General features: G+C 43.0%; 1 protein-coding gene across 2 annotated transcripts in view; it reads left to right on the top strand.

Moving 5' to 3' along the window:
- The first annotated feature begins 298 nt into the window (after window positions 1-298).
- The window catches only part of LOC111871853, a 26,686-nt gene continuing 7,460 nt past the window's right edge, over window positions 299-19,524 (top strand). Inside the window, exons 1-3 of one of the 2 annotated variants that reach the window (XM_023865228.2) lie at window positions 299-380; window positions 10,706-10,885; window positions 13,792-13,865. In XM_023865228.2, the coding sequence (XP_023720996.1) occupies window positions 302-380; window positions 10,706-10,885; window positions 13,792-13,865 (333 nt within the window). In that variant the 5' untranslated portion in view covers window positions 299-301. The other variant, XM_023865237.2, reaches the window with a different exon arrangement.

Genomic DNA, 19,524 nt, shown 5'->3' with positions numbered 1-19,524 from the left:
CTCCCGTTTCTCTGCGCATACTGTAACCTATTATCTCATAATGTTTTATTTAGCCACAATGCAAAATTGTAATCAGGTCTGTCGGTGTGTTATTTCAACACAGCTTTCGTGGTCCTGTGCACATCTCAATCCAGAGAGGTAGCTGGGGATGTTTATAAAAGGCAATGCTTCTTTACGTGTAATCATGTGATTACGACCCGGGTGTTTGTTGACTCCAGCTTCATAGGAAGAGTGGCTACCGCGTGGGCAGATTCCTGTATATATAGTGCGCGAGCGGTGTTCATGACTCAGTCTCGGAGACATGGACCAGGCCGCTACTTATCACGTGCTACTGTTTCTCCTGTTGGCTGTCACCACCACGTGGAGTATCCTAGCTCCAGGTAACGAAGTAGGCGGTTCTCTAGACCTCAAGCAGAGAGAGATCCGTCATGTTTCTTTCTTGTGGTTTATTTCACAACGCTGTCAGTGACCGAACCCGTACGAGGATAGCAATAAATGGTAGGACGGGTGATGGGTAATGAACTGGAACAGTTTCCAAGGAAGCAGTTCCTGTCCAATCGATATATCATTCCGACAACTGCCCGGACAGACTGGGGAAAATCACGAAAAGTCTCAGTCAGCGTAGTAGGTGTCCCGTCGGAGATTTGAACCGAGCACCGCTTGAATATGAGCCTAGCGGGTTACTTGCTTAACGCCATGCCAGCTGATATTTATTATGAAATTCGAGAAACCATCGAGTCTTCTTTTTGGAAACTGAAATAATCAAAGTACTGTAATTATAATTATGTCTGTTGTTTTGTGTGGGTATGAATTTCTCTCGGGGGGGGGGGCACGGTAGAGTAGTTGGTTGAGGCACTATGCTACAAGCCGGAAGGTCGTGGGTTCGAGTCCCGATGAGGTGGATCTTTTTCAAATGATCTAATCCTTCCAGCAGCACTATGGCCCTGGGATCGACTCAGCCTCTAATAGAAATGAGTGCCAGGAATCTTCCTCGGAGGTAAAGGGCGATCGGCGCGTAAAGCTGACAACCTTACCGCCATCTGTGAGCCAATTGTCTAGAGAAAATGTGGGAGCCTGTACGTCTCACAGTCCTATGGGCCTCCACAGCCTGTTATAGAAATAGCTTTGCCTTGTTTACCTTCAGGAATATCTCTCACTCTGCGACAGGACATAGGCTGAGGGTGTAAGATAAAGCAGGGCTGACAAACTGGCTCAGGCGAAAAGTGTGCAACCTGTCAGTTTTGCCAAAGCCTCGAGACTATCCTGTACGTGTTAACGCTGTCCTCTTTAAAGGAAATTTGGTATATTATAGAAAATACTTTACAATAATTGTTATGTAGGCCTATATATTTATTTCAGTTTTTCAGTTGATTTCAAACAATACCTGATAGATAACTTAAAACAGTGTTTGGAATTAATATGGCCCTTTGATCGTATGCAATGGCGATACAGTTCAGTAAAATTTCGTTGGCTCATTTTTAAGGGGGCGACCACGTGGCAACACTGTTTTATGGCCTCATTTCTCGCTCAGCAAGGTCGCGTTGCCTCACCATACAGATTAGAGACATGATATTTTATTAAATATATATATAATAACTGAAAGGTGCGTACAAATTTTGGGCGCGAGCTCCACGTTCTAAAACAAGAAAAAATGTCTATATTAAAATGTTTCCGGAAACATTTAATTTGTGAATTATAGCCGAAAGAATATACTTATATTAAGTGCTCATAGCGTCCTCTATGTTGATATGGACGCTGGTGTCAGAGTAAGACAAATGTGGGAAGAGTTGAATGTTTCGCACACGCCCATTTGGAAGGTACAGCATGAGCAGTTGCTTTGCCCTTACCATTCATTAGTGCAAGGTCTCATGTCTGCTTTTTCCAGCGCGAGAGAACTTTTATCGCTGTTTTGTTCAATGAAGTGCTGAACATTTCTTTCTTTCATCAGAGCTCTTTACAGTTGAGGCACGTTTCGGTACAGACTGCATCATCAACATTCACAACCAACATTAGCATTAATGCATAGGCAGGAATTGTTTGTGACTGTTTAGTAGGCTTGCATATTTTGCAACATCGGTTTACAGGCAAGCACTGCAGACGTTTTCTCCTACATGATCTAGCAAAGCTACTGGAAGGTGTACCAACTGACAGCCAGAGCACGCATGAGGGTGCTCCGTGCTGTGCGAGATGTTCTCGCTATCATGCCCGATGGATAGGTATAGAAGGACCCACTGTATAGCCCCCACGTTCGCCTGACTTGACTCATCTAGATTTTTACCTGTGGGGACACCTAAAACCCGTGTGTGCAGCTCCTGTTGACAGCGAATAAACACTTCACCAGCTCATTGTGGATGCCTGTCAGACTATCCGCAACTGCCTCGGGATCTTCGAACGGATCCGGTGGTCCATGATGAGACGTGTCGAGGCGTGCGCTGATTCTCATGGAGGAAATTTTGATATTTATTATAAATTTACTCTTTCAGCTCTAACGCTCAGATTAAATGTTTCCGGACACACGTTGATACTGACATTTTTTTCTTATTTTGAAAAATTAAACTAGACTTATGAGATCATCGAGGCGGTGTCAGTCTATCTGTATTCATACATGTTTTCCCCTATCATTGCTAGGTAACGGCTCAGTAAAAACGTTACTGTGGCAACGAATACACATGCAAGAACAGAAAAATTGTTGGACGCGTCGTTTTCTATGCGATCCGTGTCCTATCAAAGGGACGTAGGCTATTAGTTCTTCCCAGAAATTCTTGTTTCTTTACCCGTGTGGAGGCGGGGTCGAATACCTCCACCGTGACCCTAGGAATCGTAGGATGCGACGAAAAAGGAAGTCTCAACTCTGAGACAGTAAAATATGGTCCCAAGGGACTCGGACCAGAGAAAGACTGCGTTGCCATAGGGCAGCAGCATGTACAATAGACAGACCCGTCCTCTCCTCAGAGAGGGCGCCCCACAAAAACAAGACCGTAACTGTCAAACAGTAAAGTGGTCCGATACGTAATTAAGTACTACGCCACGAAGACGTGGAGAGTATTGAAGGTATAGCTCCATGCATTCTTAACCTCGACACTAGATGGAGTGAGCAGCCGTGTCACGTCCCGGTCGCTTCACCCCGGGGAAAGCGCAAATTAGGCGGCTTCCTGGGTCGGCGGGAATAAAGGGACAGTATATCTTACAAATCCGTTTCTTTTTTTCTTTTTGGGGTTCCTGAAATCAGTATTAATTTCCTTTAATGTTCTTTTCATATCGGAGCAGGCATGTGGCACGGATGTCCTAGAAGATGAATGCATACAGAATTTTGGTGGGAAAGACAGAAGGAGAGAGACAACTGGGAAGACCTAGACGTATATGGGAGGATGAAATTAAAAAGGATCTTAGAGCAATTGGATGGGGTGGTAGGGACTGGGTCGATCTGGTTCAGGATAGGGACCAGTGTAGAGCTCTTGTGAAAAAGGTAATGAAGCTCCGGCTTCAATAAAATTTTGGGAAATTCTTGAGTAACTGAGCAACTAGCGGATTCTCCAAAAAGACTCAGCTCCACGGAGTAAGTTACTTCTTTCATATCATTACCACTAATTGGTAGGAATAAGAATGTATTATGCTACAATGTTCATTTAACTCTTGTAACTATTTAAGATAGNTTGAGTAACTGAGCAACTAGCGGATTCTCCAAAAAGACTCAGCTCCTAACTCTTGTAACTATTTAAGATACCAATTACGGTTTTCGTCACGGCGTCTGGAAACTGCGACGAGATTCTGAAAATAAATCATCTCTTTCTAACTGAAACGGAGGGCGGAATTTCTCGTTTCCTGGGGCTGCAGTCGGAATTGCGCTGGCTCTATCCTGTACCTACAATCATGCAGCAGAAATTCCATGTATTACACGGCTTCCTTCCGTTCGCGGGACATTCGATTTAGAATCGCTCGTAAATTCAAAGATCGGTCGATCACGATGATTTACAATCTAAGACATGAATGTTGTTAGACCACTCGAACTTTGATATTAGCGGTTGGAATCCCGCTTGAGACTTGAATGTCCGTCTTTTGTGTTGTCTTGTCGAAACATAGACCATATGAGAGAATGTATCCCATCAAATAAGTAGCGAGAAACGCCCTATACGTAATGTTATCTTTCTATCTATGGCTCTACAGCCCTCGTGGAGCTTGGCCGCTTTTTCAGTTTCTTGATCTTTTTACACAGTCGGTATGACTCCTTGGGCGAGGGATCAGCCAGTCTCAAGGCCGCTACCTGCACACAGACATCCGTGGTTCAAGTGGGGTTCGAACCCACAATCCCGGTTTCCGAGCGAGCGAAGACAGTTCATGCCTTTACCGTGCGGCCACTGTGACCGGCATTCGTAACGCTAGTTACATAGGGAAATATAACGCGTTATGGCAGTTGATAGGGCGGTCAAAGAACTTGTAGAGCACTTAATATTTATAGATATTATTATTATTAGGAGCCGGGATAGCGTAGTAGGTATAGAGACTGGGTACGGGCTGGACGACTGAGGGGTCGGAGCTCGAGTCCCGATAGGGTCAAAGATTTTTTCTTCTCCATGTTATCCAGACTGTTTCTGGGGCCCACCCTTCTCCTATCCAATGGGTGCCGGGGGATCTTTCCCCGGTAGTAAAGCGGCCGGGGCGTGAAGCTGACCACTCAACTCCAACTAGTGCCGAGGCCAAGAAAATGTTGATCTATACATCCACTCCCCCATACGCCCTCATGCCGTAGTGCTTAAGTAGTTAAGCGCAAGGACAACTTTAGCTTATTATTATTATTATTATTATTATTATAACAGTGATTGTTTCGAAATCAGCAAACCAACCCTGATATAACGTAAGATATAACACGAACGTTACAGAATGTTACAACTCCCGTTGAAGGCCTTTTACCTCCGAGATGCTATATTTAGCGATGTACACCCACAAATGTATATACAACCTAAAGTAGGCATTCAAATTAATTAAATTCTGTTCCCACATAAAAAGAAATACTTACAGTTTAATTCAGGCCATTAAATAAAACTAAGTACACATAGGAAGAAAACTTGCATCACAGGAACGCAGTATATTAAGTTTCATCAAAATCCGTCATAAGACTGAAACATAAAAAGAAAGACAGAAACAGGTAATGAACCGGATTGTAGGGGCCCCCCGTCGTTAACAAAGAATTCGAGCGTTCTCCCCCAAAGGAATGTAACCTTTGAAGGTTATTAAACAAGTTTTTCTGAGCCCGTTACGCCCCCTCGGCTGTAGAGAAGTCAGGGCACTTCAGAGTGAAAGTTCCGTTTTGGTGGTCCCCGAGGCGTGCAACAAAACAACTTCCTATTTAGCCGAGTGAATTGAGTATTATAAACTGGACCATACTCGTGCCGTGTCGCAACAATACTCATAGCAGTAGCAAGGGCTACCAACATTCGTCATTGACATGACATCGTGAAGACTTCTCAGACACTTCGTGTTCTCCATATGACTAGCTATGCAGCTGGAAGCGTCTATCAGTTATTTTAAGATGCTGTATCAACAGCTGGAGATTCAACGCCACGATTTAGTTCGCTTTTCTTGTGGATGGAGACAGCCTCCATAAAGAGAGAGTAACTGCCTATATGTTGAGCAGGCAGTCATGAACAGCTGATAAGGGGTGGCCCATAGTTTGGGGTTTGGGCGGGATAACAGACCTTTTCAGCAAACAGATTTTCATACTATTAAATGCACTCAGTTACTGAAAGCCAAATTTGGCGATAATTTTAAAGGAAATGATTTCTGAAATTCTTATTTCCGGAATATGTAGTTAAGTTTTTACTTACAAAATCAAATGTTTTCTCCCTGTAAATGATTAGAGAAGCTTGGGCTACACAATTACAGTATATAATGATCTGTTGTATATATTCACTTATTGCTAAATATTTCGGGCGTATAGTGTACAGCAACACTAACAAGATGAGGGCTTAGAATTTTAACCACTAAAATTTGAATCCTTTACTATTTTATATAATTTTCTCCCAATACTTGCCCCTACAGGTTCGCTTATCCTAGTCTTATCGAATACCTATTACGCTTACCCCATTTCATCTACACATTTTAACAAACCAAGGGCCGCGCCAGAGCTCAAACGGTTAGTCGCTGGCGGCCTGGGTTCGATCCCGAGTCTGGTCAAGTGGGATTTGTGGTGGACAACGTGGCGCTGGGGCAGGTTTTCTCCGAGTACTTCGGTTTCCCCTGCCAATCTTTATTCCACCAATTGCTCCACAATCACCCTCACCTATCATCTGGGGCTGGTACAATAGGCCAGTAGTGAACGCAGTACAAGGGACTTAGTCCCACCCCACTAGCGATTAAAAAAACACGCCAAAGCAGCACGTTTCAACAGGAATCAACATGCCAATACTGGCCAACCTACAGATTTGCAGCAAGCAATAATGAATATGCCAACTTTCTGAAGATGGCATCCACGTTGAAAATGTAGCAATTAATAAACAAATATTGTCGCGTGTTAGTGACTAGACTTGGGAACGGCTGTAGGGATCCGTTGCACTGACCACGTAACACCCTCTATCCGCAAAAGTTGGCACTAACTTCGCCGACAAGCGGCGGTCGCTCGGTCAGTATAGTTCTCTTGAGGACTACAGGCCGCGGAGTTTGTTTGGAATCGAATTTAGGCCTCCTGAAATCTTACAAATCGTAACTACAAGTAGCTCTAAGGTAGGCCGCACACCGGCATGCGTCAAGACATGTAACAGTCAAGACACGATGTCTGCGACATGACGCAAAAAAGGAGAACAGTTGAAACGAATGAGAGTATGAAAACCTCCGCACACCAGTCTGAGTCATGATGCTGACGAATTATGAATGAAGCAAGACTGCGTATTTTGTTTCATGTCTTGATGCTTGTCTTGACGCAGTTGGTGTGCGACCGCCCTTACGCTATCACTAATTCGTCGATTCTACTTCTGACTACAGCACATCCTAAATTTTCTGTGTCTACAGACAGATGTGACTATTAAAGATTTTCCTATACATCTTGGTCAGATCTAAAAATCAGTTTCCACGATCGTTAAGGCGTGTTTCATTGGCACGCCAATGACAATGTACGGAGAACAGAAAATTGAGGAATTATGTTAATGATTATGATGGCTGGTGATGATGAAAATCGCACAGAAACTTGGCTGAAATTGAAGCCGTGATCCCAGCGTTCGCTAGGTGACTGAAATCGATATCACACACATATGACAATGAAGCAACAGTACCTACCATTCAAGGAATGACCAATCCGGTTAGATGAGTCACACACCAACCTAGTTTTCTGCACCACTTTCGTTCTCATAGCTCCAACAGGATGTCAGCAGCTAGCGTCATCAAGACGTAACGCATATCCTGATTTGGACAGTTGCTGTTACGCATAAACGACAATCAGACTTCTGCAAAATAAACAAGACAAAAAATTTCAAACCTAACCTCAAACGGTTTTGCATATTGGATGCAAACAATGGAATCTTGAAGCCAGACGAATATTTTCTGGCGCCTTGCCATAGCTGTTGCTTCTGCTTGGATCGGAAGGTCCATTTCTTCCTGGAGTAATATATGAATGAGTTATGGGTTGGTTATTTAACGACGTTCCCAGTGTCAAGAGTATATAGCGTCGATAAGGCGATGAATCAATATGGAGCAACTGGAGGAATGTGAATTGTCAAAGAAAATAAAAGTACTTGAAGAATATCTGCGACCACACTTACCAAATTTTCTGACCTGGGATCGAACTCGGGCCTCTACGGTAGGAAGCCGGCGGGCAACCTCTGAGTGGTCTGAGCTATGGAGCGAATTTCCCGTGGTTGTATCTGTTTCACCCTCACCCCCTCAGAAGGAGCAGACAATTGTTATGAATTACTATGTGTGTTGATCTTAAATTCTTCGGATGGATTTCATCATTTCGTATGCGCTATAAATGGCCGAATGAAACTGACAGAACTCCGAAAGCCAAATCCTGATAGTCAAGTCGAAATTTGGTCGCCAGTCAAAATTTTCCAGGCGACAATATTTTTAAACTCTTGTCCCTGTGCATGCATATGTGTGTGTGTGTGTATATATATATATATATATCGAGTCATATCAAACTCCATGAGCTTAGCTTTAATGATTCATCATTTATAATCACACCGATGAATATATCCACTCCCCCATACGCTTTCATGGCGTAGTGCTTAATTAGTTAAGCACAGGGACAGCTTTACCTTTACCAAAGATCGTATAAGTTTAGTCGGTTAATGCTTGTAATCGAGTAAAAAGGTAAAACAAAAAAGGTTGAATACTACTGCAGTAGGCCAATAGTGGCCGCAGTACGAAGTGGACTCGACCTCAGCTTACTTGAATCACAGATAGAGATTCAAAAACTTCCCAAAAAATCGTAGGAAACATTTGTGTATGAAACGTAGGCGTCATCACAATCAATCTTGTAACTTTCATTTGATACACTTTTCCCGATGTGGTATGTTTTAATAATATCAACAAAAACAATTTCTGATTTTGTTTACAGTGACAGCTAACATCATTCGCATTTCAACAATAGACGTATATTTGTACTAACACATACTATGGAACCGCATTGAACGATCACAGTGGCCGTGTGACCTAAGGCATGAACTGTCTTTGCTTGCTCGAACACTGGATCGTGAGTTCGAATCCCATTCGAGGCATGGATGTCTGTCTGCGTTTATTCTGTGTTATGTGTAGGTAGCGGCCTTGCGACGGGCTGTTCGCTCGTCCAAGGAGTTCTACCGACTGACTAAGACTAAGAAACTGAAGTGAAACGAAGCGTTTCATATATTCCGTATGACCCAAAGTGGGAACAACAGGAATAAAAATAGCTAAATAAATGTATCCAAATTATATATCTAGAACAACCCCAAGAAGCAAAAAAAAAAAGTGCTTGATTCTCCTTCCTAGTCATTCCCGACAGCGTTAAATAACAAGTAGGCTATATAAAACATAACAAGACAAAACAGAATGTTTCTGAACATGATATGTTTTCTTTATAGCATTTAAAGAGTGGATACGTGACACACAGAGCTATAAGCGGTTAAGTTTAATCAATCAATATATCGCTGACTGGAAGTAGATCATAAAAATATCAGTAAATGGCAAGTTTGAAGTTTGAACATATCATTGTTCTCGAAAAGGAAATCCTCATGCACGTATCTACTATTTGCGTCACGGAAGTGTTGAAGAATTATGCTTCACACCCACCGACTGGAATCATGCCAGAAATGTAGCTTGTACTTCATGAATACCTACACCATTAAAATGCGAAATTGTTTCGAAGTTATGAAGCATCGAAGGCTGATTACGCACTGTGAATTAGAGGAGGTGGAAGTCAAAGCTGTTGTAGCCCTGACAGAAGAATTGTCTGGAGTAACTGTGAAAAACCACGAGTAACTTGACATAATAGATACCCATCATAATATGAACTAGCCATCTCTACACCCAATGCCTCGGCTGAAAACTGAACCGTGTCACTTACGCACAAGTAAAACAATTGAGCATTAATAATTGCTGACTTCGTGTATAGATGTAAGGTTCTCATATCAACAGAACTATCTCTGGTAACGTTATAGGTCTCCACTGGTCAAGAGCCTGCGCCATTTGCATGTCTCATGCACACGGTCTCTTCTGATATTGTATTCGCATTTCCTTTCTCCTTCAAATATCTTTTTTTTAAAGAGCTCGCTTTTCCTACAAGAATCATGTACACATTTCTTGCCTCCATAGCTGAAACTGAATGTCTACCCTGTTATAATCTCAATTATTTGTGCTTTATTTAACAATGCTGCCAATAACTCAATATTATGTGACATCGAATGATTGGATGGTAGTCAATACTGAGATGCAAAGGACGTGGAAATATGTTGTTGCGGCCAAGTTTAAGGTTGGGTCACAAATTTCCCAGAGAGACTCAAGAAAGCCGGTCACGGTAGCTGTCTAAGACATGTACTGTCTTCGCTCGGAAGCGGGGATACTGGGTTCGAATCCCACACAAGACATGGATGTTTGGTGTTTGTATGCGTTTATCCTGTGTTTAGGTAGAGGCCTTACGACGAGCTGATCACCCGTCCAAGGAGTCCTACTGTTTATAAAAATGATCAATGAAACTCAGAAATCAGCCCTATGCTCCAAAGTGGGAGCAAGAGGAGAGAAAAGGAGAGGAAAGGAAAGGAAGGACTCAGGAAACATACACAAATCTCAGTTAAAATAGTTGGTATCCTTGTCAAGATTCAAACCAGGCACCTTCCGAATGCAAGTCAGGGGCATTACAGCTGCAGCCAACTTGCCCACTGACCATCTCCTCCTGAACTCAAACAGGATTAAAACTGTTACCATCTTCTATAGTTACACAGTACTGGGTCGCGCCATAGCTCCAGCCCGGGTTCGATCCCGGGTCTGGTCAAGTGAGATTTGTGGTGGACAAAGTGGCGCTGGGATAGGTTTTCTCCGAGTACTTCGGTTTCCCCTGCCAATCTTTATTTCACCAAATTCTTCATCATCATAATCACCCGGGGCAGGCTACAATAGGCCAATAAGTGGCCGCCGTGCCGAGTGGACCCAGTTGGACTCCACCCCCCACTAAGCGAATTAAAAAAAAATAATTTTTTACCCAATACTGAATTTGAAAAAGCAACTGATGCAGCTATTCTTTCAGGGCGGCAAAATCATCTTGATATGGAGTTGTGTATGGGATGTATCTGTGAAGCTACATCCAACTGCAATCTCACGTTTCATTGCACCAGAGGTCTCTGTGGTCCATTCCTCACCTCTCAGGTCTACTGGAAACAGGCTGGAAGACCAACAATTCCAGGTGATCACCCAAACAACAAAGGAGGTGAGAATTAACTGCCCATAATACAGAGAAAACTAAGTATATGTTACTGTCCCGTCACCAAAATGCAGGGCAAAATCATGACATAAAGATAGGAAACAGATGTTTTGAAAATGTGGCACAATTCAGATATTCGGTGACAACGATAACAGATCGAAACCTGATTCAGGAGGAAATTAAGAGGAGATTTAACTTGGGTAATGCTTCCTGTCATTCAGTCCAGAACCTTTTGTCTTCTCGTCTGTTGTCCAAAAACATAAAAACTAGAATGTACAAAAACTATAATTTTGCCTGTGGTTCTGTATGGGTGTGAAACTTGGTCTCTGACATTAAGGGAGGAACATAGACTGAGGGTGTTTGAGAACAGTGTGTTGAGGAGAATGTTTGGACCGAAGAGAGATGAAGTGACAGGAGGTTGGAGAAAACTGCATAATGAGGAGCTTCATAAATTGTACTCTTCTCCAAGTATAATTAGAATGATCAAGTCAAGGAGGATGAGATGGGCAGGTCATGTAGCACGAATGGGGGAGACGAGGAATGCGTATAGGATATTGGTGGGAAAGCCAGAAGGAAAGAGACCACAGGGAAGACCAAGGCGTAGGTGGGTGGACAATATTAGAATGGATCTTAGAGAAATAGGATGGGATTGTGTGGATTGGATAGATCTGGCTCAGGATAGGGACCAGTGGAGGGCTCTTATGAACACGGTAATGAACCTTCGGGTTCCATAATATGCTGGGAAATTCTTGAGTAGCTGCAGAATTGGCGGCTCCTCCAGAAGGGCTCAGCTCCATGAGTAAGTAAGTAAGTAACACCAGTGGTATGACCAGCACAGTAGAAAGGTTAAAATTAGCTTTGTGTCTAAGCAGTGCACACTGAAGATATCAGAAGTGGTGATAAAGTACAATGTATTCCAGATCCCGTTGGAGGTGAGTGGTCCCAGTGGAGGACGCGAAAATCCATTTCTTCACTGCAAATAAAACTCCACTACTGGCCAATCACTTTACAGACAGCTGTTTATTCCTGTAATTGGTATAATAGGACTGGGAAACCTTTTGGTTTATTTTGGAATATGTTATTTCTGACACTGCAGCAGCAGCAGCAGCAGCATTAGTAGTAGCATCAGTAGTAGTATTAGTAGTAGTAGTAGTAGTCGTAACATAGTAGTAGCAGCAGCAGCAGTTGAGATTGTTATGAATTACAGTACCTGTCAGAAACCTGGTATAAAATTAACAAGGAAGACCGCAACAGCAGCAGCACCAATAATAATGCCTTTAACAGAAATGAGTACCAGGAATTAAATAAATAATTTTCCTGGGGAGTAAAGCGCGGCCGGGGCGTAAGGCTGACAACCTAACCGCCATCTTTGAGCCGATTGTCTAGATAATATGGGACCCTCAACGTCTGACAACCCTATGGTTGCTACAGGAATAGCTTTACTTTTTTTACAATGACAATAACAACAAAAATAATAATTCAAATATGGAAATCAGGTTGGAAAAATAAAAAACGTATATGTTGACCGTCTCTGGGGTCTAGTGGTCAGAGTTCCTGGCTATAGATCCAGAGGTCCGGGTTTGATTCCCGGCGCTACCAGATTTTCTGAGAAGTAGTGGGTCTGGAACGGGGTCCACTCAGCCTCGTGAGGATAATGGAGGAGCTATTTCAAGGAAACAGCGGCTTCGGTCTAGAAAACAGAGATTAACGGCCGTGGGGATCCATTGCGCTGACCGCGCGGCACCCTCGATCTGCTAAAGTTGGCACTAACTTCGCCGACAAGCGGCGGTCGCTCAGTCGGTATAGTTCTCTTGTGGACTAAAACCACGGAGTTTTTTTGTTTGTATGTTGTTGTTGTTGTTGTCTCTGTTGTTTTTAGATTGAATTAACTCAGTGTAGGATTCCAAATATATGTTTTTGCAAACATTCTGATGAACCTGTAGATTCCATACAAACAGAAAATTTCCAGACCAGCTGAATAAATATCAGTTGCTTGTGTTTATACTCTAACAGTGCAGTACAGAGTACACAGGCATATACTGGCACACAGCACTAAGAGCACAGCATATACTTTACTCTAAAATGGCTCTCTTTTCTCTCACTGTTCTATATATTAACTTTTGACGCCAATGTCCATAATTCAATAGACAAAAAAAAACCTGCAAACAAAGAAGGAATATAACAATGGAAGAACTGCATTATGGTGGATATTAATATCACAAGAAAAAAGTGAATATAGAAACTTGAGAAGAAAAGTGTACATTGACATAGAGAATATGCTGATTCCAGTTCTGTACTTGTCTAATCAGAAAATAACTAACCTCAATTCCAAGCGCCCTCCATAGTCTAGAGGTAACGTTCCCACCTCATGACTCGTGGTACGCGGGTTCAAATACCCAGCGGAAGTCATCGAATTTTTAAGGGCGGAAAAATTCAGGGAACAAGTCCTCCGGGAGGGACTTTAAGCCGTGTGTCCCGTGTCGTAACTTTACGGCACGTAAAAGAACCTCATATCTCCAAAGGAGATCACTGAGCCAAATTCCAGGACGTTTCCCGCCCAACAGCAGTCTCTAAGGCCTCTGATAGATGGGGGAAGCATTACAGACACTGCCAAAGCAAGTGGAGGCCGAACTCGCTTGCTCGGCGGGACTGATGGTACGCACCATTATCGGTAGGGTATAGAGACTGGTAGAATATCATAGAGGGGAAGCACAATGGACCAATACTGGTCTAAGTGCATGGGGAAACCCACCCTCTCCAATAACTAACTAACTAACTAACTAACTAACCTGAATTCCATTGAGGCATACACTGCAAGAAACATTGCTATAGATTCTACAGCATGGGAATTACTGTTATTTTAAATGCTTGGAATATCTTTTAAGTTGTTCACATTACATTTTGTTTTCCAGCTTACATTAGGTGCGTTACTGAGCCTTATTGTGCGGCTGCAACAGTTCATCATTATTTGGCAAGATACGCTCAGGTATGATTTGAAGACAAGTGCTCACAATTCGATACTCCATTGTCAAAGAAAGGTCCATCATGATCAGGGGTAAGAAACGTGTATAGGGGGAAGGAGAAACATGCAGAACTGCCATCTCTACGCATCCTACATGAACAAGACAGATCGAAAATATTTGGAATCGATCATAATACACCTATCGAGATCACAGATTGTTTGGGCTCTTTGGGATGTGTTTAGCTTGGAAGCTAGGAACCTCCTACCCTACCCTATAAAATGAATTCTTCAGAGGAGCGGTTTGCACAGCCCAATAGGGGAGATAATTAGAATCTAAGAAGCTACATTTTTAACTACACTTCGTGGCTTTCCATGAGGTTTTACTCTCGAGTGTTCAGATTTTACTCCACAGATGGCGCTACAGATTTATTTCATATTTTCTTGTTAACTCGCGCTGAATTAGTTTGGTCTCAAGTAATTAAATAGCTGCGTTGTAACCGTACGTCCCTCGCTAAAATTATTTAATTGTGTTGAGAGGTGGACTTTAGTTGCAAGAAAACGATGAGGAGAGAATTAGGAGACGGTCGGGGTTAGCGAGTGCGTACGGTCGGTAAACTGGAAGAAACTGATGTGACCAGTGCCAAAAATGTTAATAGAGACGGAGTGGCAAGCTTGAAGGACTTATGTAAAGAGTGACAGTAAGTGTAACACGGTGCGTGTTCTGGAGACCGTGTAAATCATAACCCCTAAATGTGTTCCCCTTTCTGTATCCGAAGCCCCTGTATCCCTGGGACAAAGGTTTCATTTCGAGCAACAGTCGTGGCGGCTGTACGTCGGAGGTCGGCTGCAGTGAGAACTGGCGCTTCCAACCTGGGCACGTAACAGCGGAGGAGACCGGGAGTCTGTAAGCGGGACATCACGGAAGCATCAAGGGAGAAGAGGAACTTCGTGGACTGAAAAAGTGAACAAATATATCGTGCACGGTTAGTTGGACTAAGTTATATTAACAATAAGTGTGAACGAGTTGCGGACAGTAGAACATGGAAACCCGTGGTAAACTTAAAAATCAGAAGACAATCATAGATAACGAAGAAGAAATCGAAGTGACGGAAGGTATCAGTGACAGAGAATGGGGGAGAAATAGAGGAAGGAGTAAACGTGAAGAGTGGGCAAATAGTGGAGACAGAACCCGAGTTACAGACTCGAAGCCAACAGAAGAAAAGTGTAGAAAAGGGGGAGAATGATAGTACAATAGACATACAGGCCATGTTGTTAATCTTTATGGAAAAATTGGAGGACAGAAAAATGAAAATGGAAAATGACTTATGAAAAAACGGGAGTAAAATGGAAAATAGTATTAAAGAAGACGTGCGTGAAATGCTGGCCGCATTCGCGAGGGACTCTGAATGTAAAATGAACCAACGGATAGAGTCCGTGAACAACGAAGTTAAAGCCGTATCTGAGCGCACACACGACCAGATCCAAGCGCTGACCGAAGTGGTGCGACATAATAAATCTGAGAGCAACAGCAACATGGAGTCTCTGCGCAGTGACGTGACAGCAGTTCAAGCACAGATAGAACTACAGCCGCATGATATGTGTGAGAGGATGTCCACGTTCGAGACCAGAGTGACAGATTTGAGGGTCATGACGGAACAGCATCAGATTAAAGTAAGTTCGGCAATTTAGAAGATTAATATTATAGTAACAGCTGTCGAACTGACACGTCGGGTGTGACGAATTAAGGGGCCAGCCAGAACTCTTACAGAACTCAAATCAGGAGGGTGGTAACGGTAACGATGCAAACACTAGTGACGTCATGCCTGACAGCTGTCAAACTGACACCTCGGTTGAACATGCCTCGTCGAGTTCTTGTATAAATACCAGTAAAGTCAACGGCCACGCAAACGGCGGCCCGCAAATTAAGTATTAAATGAAATAGGTCTAGGAGGAAGGCAGCAGACTTGTTCCCTCAATAATGATTCCAGTAAGGAACTGACAGGCAATAATAACAACTTGAGATTTGTCAAAGGGACTCTGAATGATACCCTTGATCTAGCTTTGCCGACTTTAGAAGGACTACCCGAGCAGAATGCCAAAGCCCAATTAAATGCCTTAACAGAATTTATACAGATTAAGAATGACCCTCCACCGCTTCACTTAGCGGTAGCGAGACGCTCTGTGAACGACATCTCAGTCACCACCTGAGCTGACGCCATATGGGATCAACTGAAGACATTCGATGACTTCCGGGATGTCTTCCTAGACAAATTCTGTAGCCTACAATGTCATGCCAAGGTTAGATTAGAGATATATCAATACCGGTACGATCCGCGAGGAGGGTTGAGTTACGGCGATCACTTGTTGAAATGCGCTGTCAAGACCAAGTACTTAGAACCCTCGATGTCTAATTTAGAATTCCTAATCGCTTTAAAGAACATTACCCTATCAGTGTAAGGAAAGCGTGGATTGTTACCAAACCACGGACTCTGCAGGACGCGGCGGCATTTCTAACCGACGTGATGAGTCTCGAAGAGAACCCGGAGACGCTAGAGCCGAGACGACCCGTATACCAAGGACAGCGTGATAATTACAATAGGCAGCGTTCGGACCCATGAGATGACCACCGAGGGAGCTGGAATAGGAACCAAAGGCACGCGGGGAGTTATGAAAGCGGACCTGATGATCGCAACGCGTACAGGAACCAGGAGTGGCAAGGTTGAGGGAGCGATCGCAGAGAAAACCGGAATCACGAGTCGGTGGGTGGGAGGAATCAAGCTGCGGCCGTGCCCACCCCTTCGTACGGCACGGAAACGAGAGATCGACAAGACAAGCAGGAGGAAAACATAAGTTGGGAACTATAACGACCAATATGGCGCACAATGGCACGGCAACAGTGACCGATGTAATTGGATGCCAGAATAAAAACACCCGAACGAGCGACATAATCCATATAAACAATTGGCAGCTTCAGGCGAGAACGAACACATAGTAAAGACAAGCAGCGGCACGCACACAGAGAGACTACACAGAATAACACCGGTACAGTACTAGAAACAAGAAGTCACCTCTGCAGCACTATAGACATAGGGCGAGTAACCCTGACAATTTTAAATTTTAAAATTTAGAAGAAAATTGAAAAGATTTTAAAATTAGAACTGAAAATTTTATAAGTGCTAATTCAGAGAAATCAAAATTGACGTGTGTAAATAACACAGATATCAACGAAGTAGATTTTGATAACAATGACGAAAAGAACAATCAAGAAAACCTGTGTTTTTAAATTTTAAATGTTAAACTAAGTGCAGTGTGACAGATACATGAGTAATACACCTGATGATGGCCGTTTGTAGCCGAAACATGTAGTGTGTAAAGGAGAGCAAAACGAAAGACCTACAATATATGGTTTGCACTGAAGACGGAGTTGGTATCATGTATCGTATGGAGTGCAACAGGATGCTTAAATATAATATTGAGAACGAAATTAATTGTGACGGCGCAAATGTTTACTTAATTAATGCCAGAGAACTGACAACTTGTCCGCGCCTTAGAGTGGCATTTGGAAACTTTAGTTGCGACTTTATAATCGATACGGGGTCACAGGTATCGGTATTATCAGAAGAAATTTATCGGAAGCTCAAACTTCAAAGGGAGCCCGTGCAAGGATTACCTGTGCTGTCGGTGGTACTTATGGGTGCTTTTGGGAACAAGACTTCGAGGGTAAGAAGACAAGCACTAATTCCCTTTCGGATTAACGATGACGAGTTGGAAAATAATTTTCTTATCTGCACTCAGCTGCTAAGTCCGGGTTTATAAGCTGCTGCTTTTTCTGTGTGCTTATAAATTTTCGATTGATTTTTGAGCAAGCTGCATGGCACGGACTGTACTAGGCGAAGAACTGATGATAATTAAATACTCACTCGTTCAAAATTACGAGCCTTTCTGTGGCTTATTGTACCAATCCCAGATGAAGGTGAATTTAGAGCAATTGGTGGAACGAAGATTGGCAGGGGAAATCGAAGTACTTGGAGAAAATCTGTCCTAGCGCCACTTTGTGTCCACCACAAATACCAGGTGACGAGGCCTGGGAAGCTAGCGCAGGAGTTGTGTAGTTGTGTAGTTCAGAATAAGGGACAATGAGTTCTGCGAGAACAATGCAATGAGGTCGCGGGTGCCATGAAATAGTAATTTCTTCGGGCACTGAGCAGCTCTTTGCAGAGGGTCAGCACAGTGAACTTGGTCCTGACGTATGCCATCAGTGTAGAATTCCGTACCTGTAGGCAATAAAGAATTTCATGGCCGTAAACGTACAGGCGCCGGTCACGGTAGCCGAGCGGTCTAAGGCATGTACTGTCTTCCCTCGCTTGGAAACCGGGATCGTGGGTTCGAATCCCACTCAAGGTATGGATGTTTAGTTTGTGTGTGTGCGTTTTTCTGTGTTTGTGTACAGGTAGAGGCCTTGCGACGAGCTCATCACCCGCCCAAGGAGTCCTACCGAATGTGTAAGATCTAGAAAAACCGAAGTGAACGGAGAAGTTCATGGAGGTAGGCCTAGGCCCACTGAGGCTGTAGTGCCAAGGAAAAAAAACGTACAGGCGGGCGGCTGTAAGAGGCAGTGGAGATTTCTCTGCGGCCAGGGACCATATAACAGTGCGTGTAAGTTCAAATTAAATTTCCCATAGTATAATCAAGCCTGTTAGCTCATGTTTGCCGCGAGAAAATTCAGAGTTCCGGTCGAAGGCAAAACGTTTGCACCTAGAGAAAAGGAGTGCCACGCATTGTACAGCGTATGTATAAATGAACCTCCCCGCTCCTCAAAAATACTGGTGTATATCTAGGTGTGTTTGCTGCTGGCACCTATGTATATGCGTCTGAGAGCAAAGAAGAGTATGTTCTTAGAACGCTGCAGCGAGGTCTGGATGTGACTGAGACGCAGTGTGAGTGCTGGAACAAAAGAAATGAAATTTTATGTCAAGACACTGACGTATGGTTTAGAAGATACGTGGTTCGAAGACATGACTATTCTTGTGAAAATAAAAAATTAAGAAATTTGTGCATGTAGGAAGCAAGTCGTAGTATATGAGGAAGGTGAAGGTAAATTTGTATAGATCTGGTGGTTCGTGGGTAAGACATTGGCGTAGTATTAGTGTCTTTTGTCAATAGAAATTGAAAAGTGAACAAATAAATACGATTTTTCTGCAGCTATGAACCAAGTCTAGAATATGAGGAGGATCGCACAAAGCAGTAGCATAGATGTTCTGGTGGTCTTGAAATAAGGCACAGGAGTTGTAAAGAAAGGTCCGAGGTTCGGAACCAAATAAAGTTTTATAAAATGCAAATGGAATTAATAACATTTTTCTGTAATTATATAGGGAGATGTAACATAAGAGGAAGAAGGGAGGGAAGATTTTTTTCGGCCGCTATGAAAACACTCGCCTAAGTGGGTATACTATTTTATTAAAATCCACAAGGGATTTCAGTATTCATTATATTTTTAAAGATATGTTATTATTTCCGCCATATTATTCTGCCCAGTACTGAACTGGTGAAGATGAATATATCAGTTTTTTGAATATCATTAAATGCAATCTTATTCTTGTTGACAAGAATGTATTTCACATTCTCGAATTCCAACATTCTAATGAAAATAATAATAAATGGGAACATGAGTATTGTTGCTTAC

Source organism: Cryptotermes secundus, unplaced genomic scaffold (assembly GCF_002891405.2).
Source record: "Cryptotermes secundus unplaced genomic scaffold, Csec_1.0 scaffold428, whole genome shotgun sequence".
NCBI lineage: Eukaryota > Metazoa > Arthropoda > Insecta > Blattodea > Kalotermitidae > Cryptotermes > Cryptotermes secundus.
The sequence above is the reverse complement of the archived record's forward strand: the minus strand, read 5'-3'. Positions and strand labels throughout refer to the sequence as shown.